The 14300-nt window shown below is 35.9% G+C and overlaps 1 protein-coding gene across 1 annotated transcript; it reads left to right on the top strand.

Annotated features, from left to right (window-relative positions):
- Nucleotides 1-254: 254 nt before the first annotated feature.
- On the top strand, nucleotides 255-12756 carry LOC145628966 (serine/threonine-protein kinase SAPK7-like). Its single transcript, XM_081681414.1, has 9 exons — nucleotides 255-664; nucleotides 810-884; nucleotides 1061-1162; nucleotides 7876-7929; nucleotides 8027-8119; nucleotides 8278-8370; nucleotides 10440-10544; nucleotides 10643-10741; nucleotides 12004-12756. Exons 1-9 carry the CDS (start codon nucleotides 545-547, stop codon nucleotides 12322-12324), a joined length of 1062 nt encoding a protein of 353 aa, XP_081537540.1. The 5' UTR covers nucleotides 255-544; the 3' UTR covers nucleotides 12325-12756.
- Nucleotides 12757-14300: the final 1544 nt, after the last annotated feature.

Here is a 14300-nt window from a genome sequence, read left to right as displayed (position 1 = left end):
TAAATAATTAATCAAAATAAAGTGAAAAATAAAGAAAACAATAATCCGTAACTATTATCTTTCTAATGTAAAAAGAATACACAATGTTAATGGTTAATAACCAAAAGCGGTTATTCGGTTAATGGTATCCTTATCCGGCTAGGTGGCTATCCGTATCTTATCGGAGTTAAGGAATGTGGGCGGTACGGGCTAATTGGGTAAAGTCGGACATTAGCAAATATTCTCATATACTCCGTAACAAACATTAACACATTACACACACCTTCTCTAATTCTATTCTGTTCTGAGTCTTTCTTTCATTTCAGCAATCAACATTGAACATTCCACCCCACCTGCTTTTTCCCTTCACTTTACTCTCTTTCTCTCTCCTCTCTTTAATCACTCAATTCCTTTCTTAATTACAAACTTTGCTTTTTATTCTCTCCCCTTTTTTCTTCTTTCTACACTTGATTCTCCTATTATCCCCCTTTCACAAAAATCATAAATTTAAAAATCAAAAAAAAAAAAAAAACCAATTGAATTTAAATTTAATTAAATAAAAAAAATGGAAAAGTACGAGGTAATGCAGCAATTGGGTGCTGGGAATTTTGGAGTTGCTAGATTAATGCGTCATAAAGAAACTAAAGAACTTGTTGCCATGAAATTCATCGAGCGTGGTCAAAAGGTTGTTTTTTTTTTTTTTCCTTTTTTTTTTGGTGAATTTTTTGAAATTTTGAATTTTAATTCTGGGTTTAATTCAGAAAAGAAATCATGAAAATACCCAGTTGGTAATTTATTAAAATTTTGCATTTTTGATTATTTTTTTGCAGATTGATGAGAGTGTGGCAAGAGAAATCATCAACCACAGGTCGCTTCGTCACCCTAACATTATTCAATTTAAGGAGGTAATTTTGGAGTTTAATTGTTCAATATTATTGTTATATAGAGGGAGTGATGTAGACGGGATTTGATCCGAGATCTTATTTATCAAATTATTGTAACTACTTACTAGTATGGAGTATTGATGATAATATAGAGGATAAAAGTTAGTAATTTGAATGTGAATTTTAATGATTTTTAGGTGGTTTTGACACCAACTCATCTGGGAATTGTGATGGAATATGCCGCCGGTGGTGAGCTTTTTGATCGGATTTGCACTGCCGGTCGTTTTAGCGAAGATGAGGTAGTATATCAAATGTTTTTTTTCAGTTACCTTTTGATTTGGGTTCATGCCTTTTCTAGTTTTATATTTTTTAATTTTTGGGTTTGTTTAAATTGTACCTCTGTTCTTTTTTACTTGACCTGTTTCTTTTATCACGTTTGCCAATGCAAAACTTTAACGATAAATAACTTAAATTCTCCATAAGTTAAAATTATAAAAGTTATATATTATGATAGTACTTATTGAGACAAATCCAAAAAGATCATACATGAATATATTTTTCTTTACATATTATTCACAAAAGACGGTCAAAAGAGGAGTGGTGAATAGTGTAAAAGTCAAAGCGGGTCAAGTAATAAAGAACGGAGGAAGTATATGAGTTGATTTGTAGTGAGTAGTTTATGTTACAATTAACTACAGTAATTACTAGGGGTTTTAAATTTTTTGTACTAATTTGCATTTGAATTCTTGTTTGGGATTATTGTAACAATCGAAAATTCAGTAGCATGTTGTCTAATAAAAAAAATTAAAAAAAAAAGAAATCACTGTATTTTTAGTAATCATTCCCACCCTAAGTTTAATCCATGAAACATTCACGCTTTGTTTGCTCTTAGTGTTTCGGTCTCCCAGGACTTTTACATCTACCTTGAGTAGGGCTTTGATGCCTTAAATTCTCCTAATCTAAGTAATCAAACAATAATTCCTATTTAATCCCATTGCTTCTAACACACTATAAAATTCACAAAGAATATATACGTAGTATATTTTTTTAATCAAAAGGTTATACATCATTTATTTGTGTAGTAAATGACAACACCTGCAATTAATATGAAAGCATAATATCGAACATGCCCAACTTACAACTTGCATCCTGGGAATCGATAGAAGGCTAACACGTAAGTATTCAATATGCCAAGTAATACAACATAAAAACTCTTGCCTATGTGCAAATAAATTAAATCCAAGACCAAAGTGTGTCAAATTTTATTGGGTGTCTTTGATTCTACATCATCTCCTCCCTCTTCAAAATAATTTGTCGAACAATACATAAAAGGTAAGTTCTTGACATTAAAGTTAACGCTTATGCCTCCAACATCACTAGGTAGCTCAATCTTGTATGCACCATCTCCATATCTCCAATGACTATCAGCTTGACGTTAAGTTCTTTCTCTATCAAGGGGAAATGTTCCTTCCTCAAATGTGTTGAAACCAAATCTCTAGCTTGAGAAAATGTCTCTTAATAGCTCGAGTTTGAAGTTTGATATTGCTTATTATCTTCCTTTTCCGAGCTTTCACTTTCGCACAAGTTTTTTTAGAAGATTCAAGTTTCTTCTTTGACGCTATAGTTTGCCAAACGTGACTAAGAAACTTATCGTTACAATCAGAGAGAGTACTCCTATGAATGACATGTAACTTCACTATCTAATTGCAGTAGAGATCAATAACATAAGAAACATATCTGTTTTATGGCAAATAAAGTGTGCCATCTTAAAGAATTAACAACAATTATAAGGATACCCTTACCACATTGAGTTCCTAGGAAGTCTAACTTTAAAATCCATACTCACACTTTCCTAGGAACTAGAAGTGGAGTGTAAGGCCCTTAGAAGTACTCTTCGCTCCAAAATTACTCGCCAATACTCTACCATACACCTCTTAAATGAGTAATTCTTGTACTCTATAATGAGGAATGCACAACCTATTACCCTTAAACGAAAAACCATCTTGCACAATATATGATTGAGTAGGGCTTTCAAGTTAGTGCGAATTCAGGATCAATTGTATATTGTGACTTCAAAGTAAATGAACCATTCGTGAAGGAGCATCAAAACCAACATTGCTCTTCCAATCCTTATATCTAAAACCGAAGGTAAATAATTGTAAGCACTCTGTAAGAACTCCACGAGCTTTAGCATTAGGACACTCCCTTGTTGTATGTCGTGACGCTTTAAGCATATCTGTTTTTGCTGCTACTTTTCTCTAATGACCACCTTCTTGTTTTTATAGTCTTAGGATCCTTGTTGTATCCACTTGTAAAAGACTTGTGGTTACATGACGATGGACTAGATTTGACAATTGTGAGATCCACTTTTGTAGTTGGTTGCATTACTTTTATAACTACTAGAGGGTGTTCTCGAGATCAACTTTGTCGGAGATCTTTTTTGACAACCCTTTTAATTAGCCCACAATCTTTAAAGTCCCACTTTCTTGAATATCACACTATATAAATTATCTTGTGTAATGTGTATTCATCTTCCTGCATAAGAGGGTTAGTTTAATGTATAGTTCCTGCTCACATTCTTGGGATTGTTTTTTCTTTAAATTTTTCCCATGTATAGATCCTCTATTTCCCACTTCTTTGAGGTTTCATGTTATCGAACCATATAGAAGCATATCTAGTCATTTTTAGAATAGCAATCTTGTATTGCTTTTGCTCATCATATTCTTTGCTATTTAATACCCTTTTCATTCCACTAACTCATTCAAGATAAATGTTCGAATAACTATCACCATTAACGACAAATTTTGGCTAGTACCGTTAGTTTATTTTGAAACTGCTATTTTTCGACTATAAAAAGAAACTCCGCCAGTGGGTTTCCCGCTGCCAGTCCCAAGCCTGGATAAAGGAGGAGGGTTACGGTAGGCCAGTGACAGCCAGTATAAAACTTCGTCACATCCCATGACATGAGCCAAACAGATATTTTCGTGGGGGCGTTCCCTACTCAGCGACGCGCTGCACTTCCTAGACCCGGGTGTAGTGATAAGTATGCAAGGGTTGCTAGGTCGTCGCCCAGAAGCGACGCGCCACATTGCCCGAGTGTGGTGTCAAATGAGCAAGGGCGTGCCATTGGGGCGTTCCCTACTGAGCGACGCGCTGCACTTCCCAGACCCGGGTGCAGTGATAAGTATGTAAGGGTTGCTAGGTCGTCGCCCAGAAGCGACGCGCCATATTGCCCAATTGTGGTGTCAAATAATCAAGGACTTGGAGTTGGGATCAGGAGGGAGCGTGGGAGAAAAGAATTTAGTTTGCGGATTGGTTCTTGGAATGTGGGGTCTCTTACGGGAAAATCAGCAGAATTGGTAGAAGTAATGAAAAGACGACGCGTGAACATCATGTGCCTCCAAGAGACAAGATGGACAGGAGAAGGAGCTCGAGGCTTGGTTTTGGGGTATAAGGTATGGTATGTTGGGCAAGAAACGAGCCACAGAACAAGGAATGGTGGAGCTAGGAACGGAGTTGGTGTGGTTCTCGATGAGAGGTTGGCAAAAGAGGTGATCGAGGTCTATCGGAAGAACGATAGGTTGATAAGGCTGAAGTTGCTATGTGGCAAGGAGATTGTGAATGTTATCAGTGCTTATGCTCCCCAAGTGGGTTTAGATGCAGAAGAGAAACGACAATTTTGGGAGGACCTAGACGAGGTGGTGCAGGGTGTCCACCACTCAGAGAAGTTATATATTGGAGGGGATCTAAATGGGCACGTTGGGGCGAGCCGAGATGGCTATGAGAGTGTCCATGGAGGCTTTGGGTATGGGCAGAGGGACGCCGGTGGTGAAGCTATTATGGATTTTGCCCAATCATATGATTTAATTTTGGCTAATACTTGGTTTAAGAAGAGGGATTCACACTTGATAACTTTTCGGAATGGAGCAAATGCAACTCAAATAGACTTCCTGCTCACAAGGAGCATAGATAGACAAAGTTGCATAAACTGTAAGGTTATCCCAGGGGAGAGTGTGGTCACCCAACACCGGCTATTGGTAATGACTATTCGTCTGAAAGAGAAGGCGAAGAAAAAAGTTAGACAAGAAGAACCAAGGATAAGATGGTGGACCCTAAGGGATGCAAAAGCTAAGGTTTTTACAGAAAAGGTAATTGAAGAAGCGGATTGGGATGGAGAGGTGGATCCGGACATGACCTGGTTACGAATGAAGAACTGTTTCCTAAGAGTGGCCAAAGAGGTCTTAGGGGAAGTAAGGGGAAGAACTTCGGTACAGAGAGATACTTCGTGGTGGAATGAAGAGGTGAAAGCAGTAATTAAGCAAAAAAGGGAATGCTATCAAGCCTTAGGAAAATGTAGGAGTGATGAAACCTTTGCAGCGTATAAGGAGGCTAAGAGTAAGGCAAAGGCAGCTGTTCGCCAAGCAAAAGAAAAGGCATATCAGGAGGTTTATGAAAAGCTTGATTCCAAGGAGGGAGAAAGGATCATTTATAAGATGGCAAAGAGAAGACAAGAGGCAAGGAAGGATATTGGCATGGTGAAGTGTGTCAAAGATAAGAACCAAATGGTCCTAGTGCAAGAGGAGGGCATCAAGGACAGGTGGAAGGGGTACTTCGATGAATTATTTAATGGAAGTAATGGAGTTGTGATAGGAGATACATCTATGAGTGATGAAGAAATCAACATGGAGTATGTGCGAAGGATTAGGAGAGTAGAGGTGGAGATTGCACTGAGGAAGATGAAACCTAAGAAGGCGGTTGGCCCTGATGGGGTACCGATAGAGGTGTGGAGGTGTTTGGGTAAGATTGGTATTGATTGGTTAACAAACCTTTTCAACAAGATATGGACGGCTACAAGGATCCCACAAGATTGGAGGAAGAGCACCTTGGTCCCGGTTTATAAAAACAAAGGAGACGCTCAAGATTGTTCTAACTATCGAGGAATTAAGCTTATGAGCCATACTATGAAGTTGTGGGAAAGGGTGATCGAACAAAGGTTGAGGGCATGCACAAGCATTTCAGATAACCAATTTGGTTTTATGCCTGGGAGATCTACTATGGAGGCAATCCATTTGATAAGACAAATGATGGAGTTTTATAGGGTAAAGAAGAAAGATCTTCATATGGTCTTTATTGATTTAGAGAAGGCATATGACAAGGTGCCAAGAGAGATACTTTGGTGGGCAATGTTGAAGAAAGGTATCCCACGAAGGTATGTAGACCTAGTTAAGGATATGTATCGGGATGTGTCAACAAATGTGAGGACATGCGGAGGGTTGACAAAAGATTTCCCTATTACAATCGGATTGCATCAAGGGTCTGCATTAAGCCCTTTTCTTTTTGCAACGGTTCTAGATGAATTAACTAGACCAATTCAAGATGAGGTTCCATGGTGTATGCTGTTCGCAGATGATATCGTTTTGGTGGATGAGACTAAGGATGGGGTTAATGTCAAGTTGGAGCAATGGAGGCAAAGGTTGGAATCTAGAGGGTTTAAGCTAAGTCGGAGTAAGACTGAATATTTGGTATGTCGTTTTGGCACTCAGAGGGGGACAAGCAATGAAGTGGTGAGTTTGGATGGAAAGGATCTGACCATGAGTGAATGTTTTAAGTACCTAGGGTCGATCATCCAGAAGAATGGTGACATTGATCAAGACGTGACCCACAGGATTAAGTCAGGGTGGCTTAAATGGAGAGCGGCCACGGGAGTGTTATGCGACCGCAGCATTCCCTTAAAGTTGAAGGGAAAATTCTACAGGACTGCCATAAGACCAGTGTTGCTCTATGGTACAGAATGTTGGGCTTCTAAGAAAGAGCATATTAAAAAGATGGAGGTTACGGAAATGCGCATGTTAAGGTGGATGTGTGGAAACACTTTAAGAGATAGAATCAGAAATGAGGTTATTCGCAAGAAAGTAGGTGTGGCGGGCATTGTAGATAAATTAAGGGAAAATCGTCTGCGTTGGTTTGGACATGTAAGACGGAGACCCGAGGGTGCACCGGTGCGAAGAGTGGAAGAGTGGGACCATGGAGGGATTAAACGAGGAAGAGGGAGACCAAAGATGACTTGGTTGGAAGGAGTGAGGAAGGATATGAAGTGCATGGATTTACGTGAGGATGAAGTTTTGGATCGTAAGGGATGGAGGAGAAAGATTTATGTTGATGACTACACGGAATAATCAAATTTGGTTCATGTTAGCCGACCCCACTTTTGGGATTAAGGCTTTGATTGATTGATTGATTGATTGTTGACTATAAAAAGAAACATTATCATCATGTTTTTTTTAAAAAAAAAATCATGATCACGATACCTCGTATAAAGTATGCTATCATCCGTGATGTGTATCATTCATTCGAATGTAATCGTTAAAGGTTATAAAGTTATTTGACTATTTTATCATATCGTCTTGATATTTACGATTTCCTCTTATTAAGTATGTTTAGATCAAACTTCAGTTCTAAATATTCCATTAGGGTTTTGATTCCATACTCTTAATCTAAGCAATCTGGCTATAATCCTAATTCAATCCTGAATTAAATATAGAGGCTTCAATGTTACTTCTAACCCTCAAGTTAAATTCACTAAGATGTTTTTAAATAAATTTTTTTATATTTTTTATATAAACTCTCTAATCCTAAATTGTGGATAGAAATCTTTTATTTATACAAATAGTTTATGATAAACTTGTAATGAATAGGAATATCTAATAATCTCTGTTGGACTTATAACAAGCCCAATTTACACCCTACACAATGTAAAACTCCCACTTTAAGAGTAATGGTAAAACTACGAGTTTATTAATTGATACAACAAGTTAAAATCGTTAACGAAAAAAGCAAAATTGTGTAATTCTTGCTTAGATGCATACAAATAAAAGCGAAGGGCGTCTAAGAAAAGTGATAGCTTCTTCAAAGTGTGCCTTTGATTCTTCATCATATTATGTACTTGTTGTCGTTAGGTTACGTTTGGCATTCTCTTATAGTTAATGAGATTTGTGTTTGAATTTCTTTTCAGGCAAGATATTTCTTCCAGCAACTGATCTCAGGTGTTAGCTTCTGCCATTCCATGGTACAGTACCATATCCTTTCTATCTTGGTTTTTGATGTATATTTTTATTAATTTTATGTCAGAGCTTAGCTGAAATGGTTTTTTTTTTTTTTCCCAGCAAATTTGTCATCGAGATTTGAAACTGGAAAACACTTTATTAGATGGAAATCCAGCTCCCCGCCTAAAGATATGTGACTTTGGTTATTCCAAGGTTTGAATGAATCTTTACCATATTTATATTTTCTGTGAAGCCATGACATGTGTATTTTTGATGGCATTGCATGTTTATTTGACTTTTTAAGTTTATAATTTAAGTACTTTAATTAGTCAGTTTACTGATGTGTTTATTGTTGTAAATGCAACTTGCAGTCATCTCTTCTGCATTCAAGGCCTAAATCCACTGTAGGTACTCCAGCATACATAGCACCTGAAGTACTTTCAAGGCAAGAATATGATGGCAAGGTGAGTCTCCGTGGTTGCCTGGTTGGGTAAAAGTATGTTTGATAATTTCATATGATGTAGAAATGTAGTGTGTTTTTGGTGTCAGATCTCTTGGTCAGCTAAACTGGTTGACCCATGATTAAGATAAAAGATGTGATAATTTGTGTTTCCTCCAATTCTGTATAATAGGTCACATTTGACTTTTTGGTTAGATTTGTTGCTTAAAAACATTATGTTGATTGCATCCTAAACATTCTTAGCACTTTACCAATGTGTTCGTTCCTTAAATCTCTTTACCTTTCTATTTGCAAACTTCATCTACTACTTTATCCAACAATATTTACGCTTTTCTACCTTTGTCTTATAATGTACCTACCTACCTTTATACACTCCCTCTCTTACTTTATCCATTTTATTTCTTATACCCACTCATCACATCAACACCCTCGCTTATTGCCTAAAAATCCGCGAGAATAGTGAACGTCAAGAATGGATAGGAATGGAGGTATTAATTGTTTATTCATTTTATTATTTGAACCTCTATACATGTTATTATAGGGTTTTTGACTATTCACGTTCTTGGCCGTTATTGCAAATATCTGTCAGTTGTAGCAGCATTTTTTTTTTTTTTTTATATAGTCATTTTATGCCTCTATAAAACCATCGGAAACACAATGTTTTCAGGAAGCTTAAAACAACAGCCTCAATTTGATATTTCAAACTAGAATTTGCCATTTAGATATTTTAAAAAAAATGTCTATCAATAAAACATGTAATAATTATAAGACACCAAGTAATATAAAAAAGCCTACAAAGGTACTTTTTCACTCCAACTAAGAAATTATAGCCATAAGCTTTGACTACCCAAGTCAAATGTAATTTATTAGTTGAGATGAATTTAGTCCTTTTTTCTGGGGCTGTCTATGGTCCACATGTTGGACTGTGCAGAAGTAATAATGGTGCTGTTCAAATATAACTCTAGGCAAGATTCAGGCAATTTACATGTCTTTTCTCAGTAGTCTCATCATCAAGCAGTGATTTATTTCACGCTTGATAATGGTCGAGATCTCTGTATTACTTGTAGGTGATAGTTTTGTATTTCGTTAGGCCTGCTTTATTATATGGTACAAAATGTTGGGCTGTGAAGCATTGTCATGCTCATAAGATGATATGGTAGAGATGTGTACACTGCATTCGATGTATAGTCTTACAAGAAAAGATCAATGGAGGGATGAGATAATTTGGAAGAGGATAGGGGTTACATATATTGAGAAAAAGATGAGGGAGACCACCTTAGGTGATTTGGCCATGTAAGATGGAGATTGAGTGAGGCTCTTTGGTTAGGAGGCTTGAAAAGTGGCAAATTGATGGGATTGTGAGGGGTTGGGAATGACCTAAGAAAACTTGGAGGAGGGTGATTGAGAGTGATATGAGTGTTTTGGGGACAGAGGAAAATATGTTGTTGGATAGGGGGGGGGGGGGGGGTGGAGGGAAAATACCTATACATGAGGACCTGCATGAATTTAATTACATATAACTTCTTCTCCTTTTTTTTCCGTGTGTGTGTGTGTGTGTGTGTGTTTGTACCTAAACTCATTGTGTTTGGCAAACTATATTTACTTCATTTTTTAAGGTTTTTTTTAAAACTTTTTTGGGGTTTTTACTCGCCGCTTTTGCTTCCTTTTAATCTCCCCTTAGCCCCCATTTATTAAACTCCTGAATCTTATTTTTATATCCTCCTTTTGGGTTTTCAGCTTTTCACATTACACTGCCCCTGTTTTTTTTGCTCATTGTGTTCTTTCTCATTTTTCATCCACTATCATTGCATCACTTTTTCAAATATTTTGGTCAGTTTCTCATGACAATTCATGTTAGCTGACCCCAAATCATTTTAGGACAAAGTCTTTGTTGTTATTGTTGTTGTAGCCTCAACCGACATGTTTTTTCTGGTGGATAATGATTAAAAAAAAACTCTCTGTAGTCTGTACCCATTCTTTTTATTTAACATTATCTTTGCTGAAAATTTAAATGTGACTTTGTACTTGATCAGCCTATTTTTCAAACTTTCTGACGCTAGTATTCATGTTCAGTTAGCTGACGTGTGGTCGTGTGGAGTGACCCTATATGTTATGCTGGTTGGAGCATATCCCTTTGAAGACCCTCAGGATCCAAAGAACTTCAGGAAGACAATTACAGTAATCTCTCTCTTTTCACTTCTCATAATGAGTTTGTAGAGGTTTTAATTGTATTTTATATCAGTTTTTAACTGTTTTATTGATGATATATTCTGCAGAGGATTATGGCTGTTCAATACAAAATTCCAGAATATGTTCACATATCACAAGATTGCAAGCATTTGCTTTCTCGAATTTTTACTACCAATCCAACCAGGGTATGTATGTTGCCGAAGTTTCCTCTATTTGTCTGTTCTTTGGTTGACAATGTTTCTTTTCTGGCTGCCATTAGCTGCTGAAATATATAAAGTGGTCTAAATATTGTTGCATTTAATTTTTATCTTTTATTTTACAATTTATGGTTGGTAGAACCCTAATGTTGATCTACATTGTCTAAGAATTACCTGATTTGTTCTTTACCAGTCTCCAAGACTCCATTCTCCATTACTTTGTTTTTTTTTTGGCTCATTCCTTTATAAGTTGACTTTGGCAAATGGCATGTTGTGCTGTATCTTTTTTTTAAATACTATAGCCTTTTATTGCCACCCTTTTTCTTTCACCTTAAATTCCAAAATAAAGATAGAAACTTTAGAAAAAAGCAAAAAAAGTGGGGTTGAGGTCATTCTCAATGACGAATGGTATCATAAAAAAGGTTTCGGGTTATCAAGCTCAATTCACACCAAAAATAAGGTCAAATTGCTTTGACTAGGTCTACACGGTACCAAGTTCAACTCACAACTGTATCTCTTCACTTTAAAAAAAGTTTCAAATCATTACTAAAAATAAATTCAGATAAGGAGTATTTGGTTTTGAAAATAAAGCCTTGGAATTCTCATCATGGAGTGAGATGATCAGCATACAGTGTAACCTTTGCCTGCTCATCTTTATTTTTTCTCAACTTCTTCTCAGCCATAAGCTTTGAGTTTACATATCTTCCCTTAATAAGCACATTTACCCCCCCCCCCCCCCTCCTCTCTCTCTCCTGGGGGGAATCTGTCTGATCCTATTTGAATATGTAACATGTCAAATTAGTTAATGGTCTATTCTCTGCAAGCAACACAATTTTGCCCATTGTTATGATTAGTTGTTGACTTGCTTGTACTTGGTATCCTAGTTTTCAGGATCTTTTCAGGTGTTTATGGAATAGTGTGTAGAACTAATTGCTTCCTAAAGTGTTTTGCGTTGAGCTTTATACATGGTTTTTTGTTACATATATCGTCCTGCAAATGTTAGATTAAGACGCTGAATTGATATACTATTTTGATGGCTAAATATTCCCTTTTTAAATGTCTTTGAAGACAAAAGATTGGTGTACCTTGAGTAGATAAGAAAATGAGTGCGAATTGAACTGCATTTATATTGATCTAATCTATGTACATGAATCCAATATTATAGATGGTTATTTGTCCAAATTATTGCAAATATAGGGTTATATAGACTAAAATTATTCTGTTTTATTAACATTCCCATGTTTCTGCAGAGAATTACCCTTAAGGAAATCAGAAGCCATCCATGGTTCCTAAAGAATCTTCCTAAGGAACTAACTCCACAAGCTCAAGCCGTCTACTACCAAAAAGATAACCCAAGCTTTGCTACACTGCAAAGCGTGGAAGAGATCATGAAAATTGTGGGGGAGGCAAGGAAACCTGCTCCTGCAGCAAGGCCTGTCCCAGGATGGGAGGATGAGAATGAAGACGATAATGATGAAGATGCAGAAGAAGTAGAAGAAGAGGATGAAGAGGACGAGTATGATAAAACCGTGAAACAAGTACATGCAAGTGGAGAGTTTGCTCTTAGTTAAGTTGGTGTTGCCATTGTAGTCAATATGTTGCATAAATTTTATGGTTATTAAAAGTGTGCATAGGTGTGGGCGTGTGGCATAATTAGTGCTCCGAAAATTTGAAAAAACTTAAGTTGTTTGAGGCTTTTAAGCCTGTGACTTGGTACTGTTAGTTTGTATAAAGGTAGGAGCACTAGAAAATGGCACCTTTTTTTTTACTCCTTGTTATGATTGATGGATACTTAGTATGAAGTGTAAAATATGTTTGATGTGGTCATGTTGACACTGTCAAATTGAAGTGTTACAAACTACACTTTGTAGTAAATTAGTTATACAATTTTTTTTTTTTTTTATTTTATTTTATTTTATTTTTTTATGGACCGTCTGTCTTGCAGTGGTTATGAAAGCAAAGAACAAGAAGAAATAGAGGGAATACTATTTATTCAGTACTTATATATTTCTCTTATTGAAAACCTTTGAAAAGGTGGTCTAGAATTAGACTGTTCTCTTACCTTTAAAAATAATAGGGAAATTATCAATGGTACACCCAAGGTTCGGACTTTTATCAATGGTACACCAACTTAGTTTTTGTTTATCAGCGATAATTAATACACTCATCTACAGTAACCCTAACGATAATTAAACGTTAATTAAAGGTTAATTTTAGGTTAATCCACTTAAAATGAAATGACTAATTTGCCCCCTACTCCAAATACATTAAATCGCTCCTTTCAAACCTCAACTAACTATATTAAAAACTCCTAAGTCAGAAGATCGTTCTCTTCTTCTTCCTTCTCACTCTCTCCCCTGTTTCTGCTGTTGTGAGGTTCCATAATCGACGGGCGAATTGAACAAAATTCTAGCAAACTTCATTGTTGATCGCTTAAGGTAAGTTTTCATCTGAGTCTTTGATTTTCTGACTTTCGCTTAGTTTTGGTAGTATATGATTTTTTTGTTTAAATTGGTTTCCATGTACAATTGTTAGCGAATTATGGTTTAAAATATGGACAATGTGCCTGTGATTATTATTTGTTGCTTTACTGTTGTATTTTTTGCACAAATAATTCGAATTGGGTGTGTTTGAGTAGATATATGTATGTGTTGTGTGTGAAAAGGGAAAATCAGAAAGGAGGGAAACTATATATAGAGGAAGAGGGGGTGGGTAGGGTAGAGTACATAAAGGAGGGAAAATGAAGAGGGGAAAAAAAGGGAGGGAATTTTTTAAGTTAAAAAATTCGAATTAAACCCTAACTTAACCTTTACTTAACGTTTGTTTAACGTTAAGTGTATAGTTGATAATCGTGTGAAACCTTGGGTGTACCGTTGATAAACAAAAACTAAGTTGGTTTACCATTGATAAAAGCCCGAACCTTGGGTGTACCATTGATAATTACCCAAAATAATATCCAATTAAATTTCAATTTAGTAAAAATAAGTTTAGTAAAAAAAAAAATTAATTAGTAAAAAATAGTATCATGAAAAAAAAAGAAAAATAATATAGAATCAATAAAAAATAATTTCAGCCCTTTAAAAATAGTTTTTATTTAGTAAAAATAATAATAATAGCTTAACAAAATAATTTCACTTCAACAATAATAAGCCGAGCAAAGTAGCACTTTGTTCATGTTCAAGTCATTTAACTTAGACGAGTCTAAGCACGATCTCGAGCTTTCATGCAAGCTCAAAAATTTGTTCAAGCTCAGTTCATTTAGTACACTACAGTGTTCTCAAACAGCTTGTGAATGACTGATTTTATTAAACGAGCTAATAAGCGAGAGTTTTTCATGAACAAGTTTAGTTTGGGGTGTCCATTATTCGGACTTCAGTCTGAAATCCAATCCAAATAAGCTATTTGGATTGGACTTTTGTTAGTTTAGATTGGATTTGGACTAAAAAATTTTAAAATTCGGATTTTTCGAATTGTATTTGGACTTTAATTTTGTAAGTCCAAAAAGTCAAATCCAGTCCAAATTTACAAATAAATAAATAAATAAATA

Source organism: Chenopodium album, chromosome 4 (genome assembly GCF_948465745.1).
Source record: "Chenopodium album chromosome 4, dcCheAlbu1.1, whole genome shotgun sequence".
In the NCBI taxonomy this organism is placed as follows: Eukaryota; Viridiplantae; Streptophyta; class Magnoliopsida; order Caryophyllales; family Amaranthaceae; genus Chenopodium; species Chenopodium album.
This window is presented reverse-complemented; position numbering and strand designations above follow the sequence as displayed.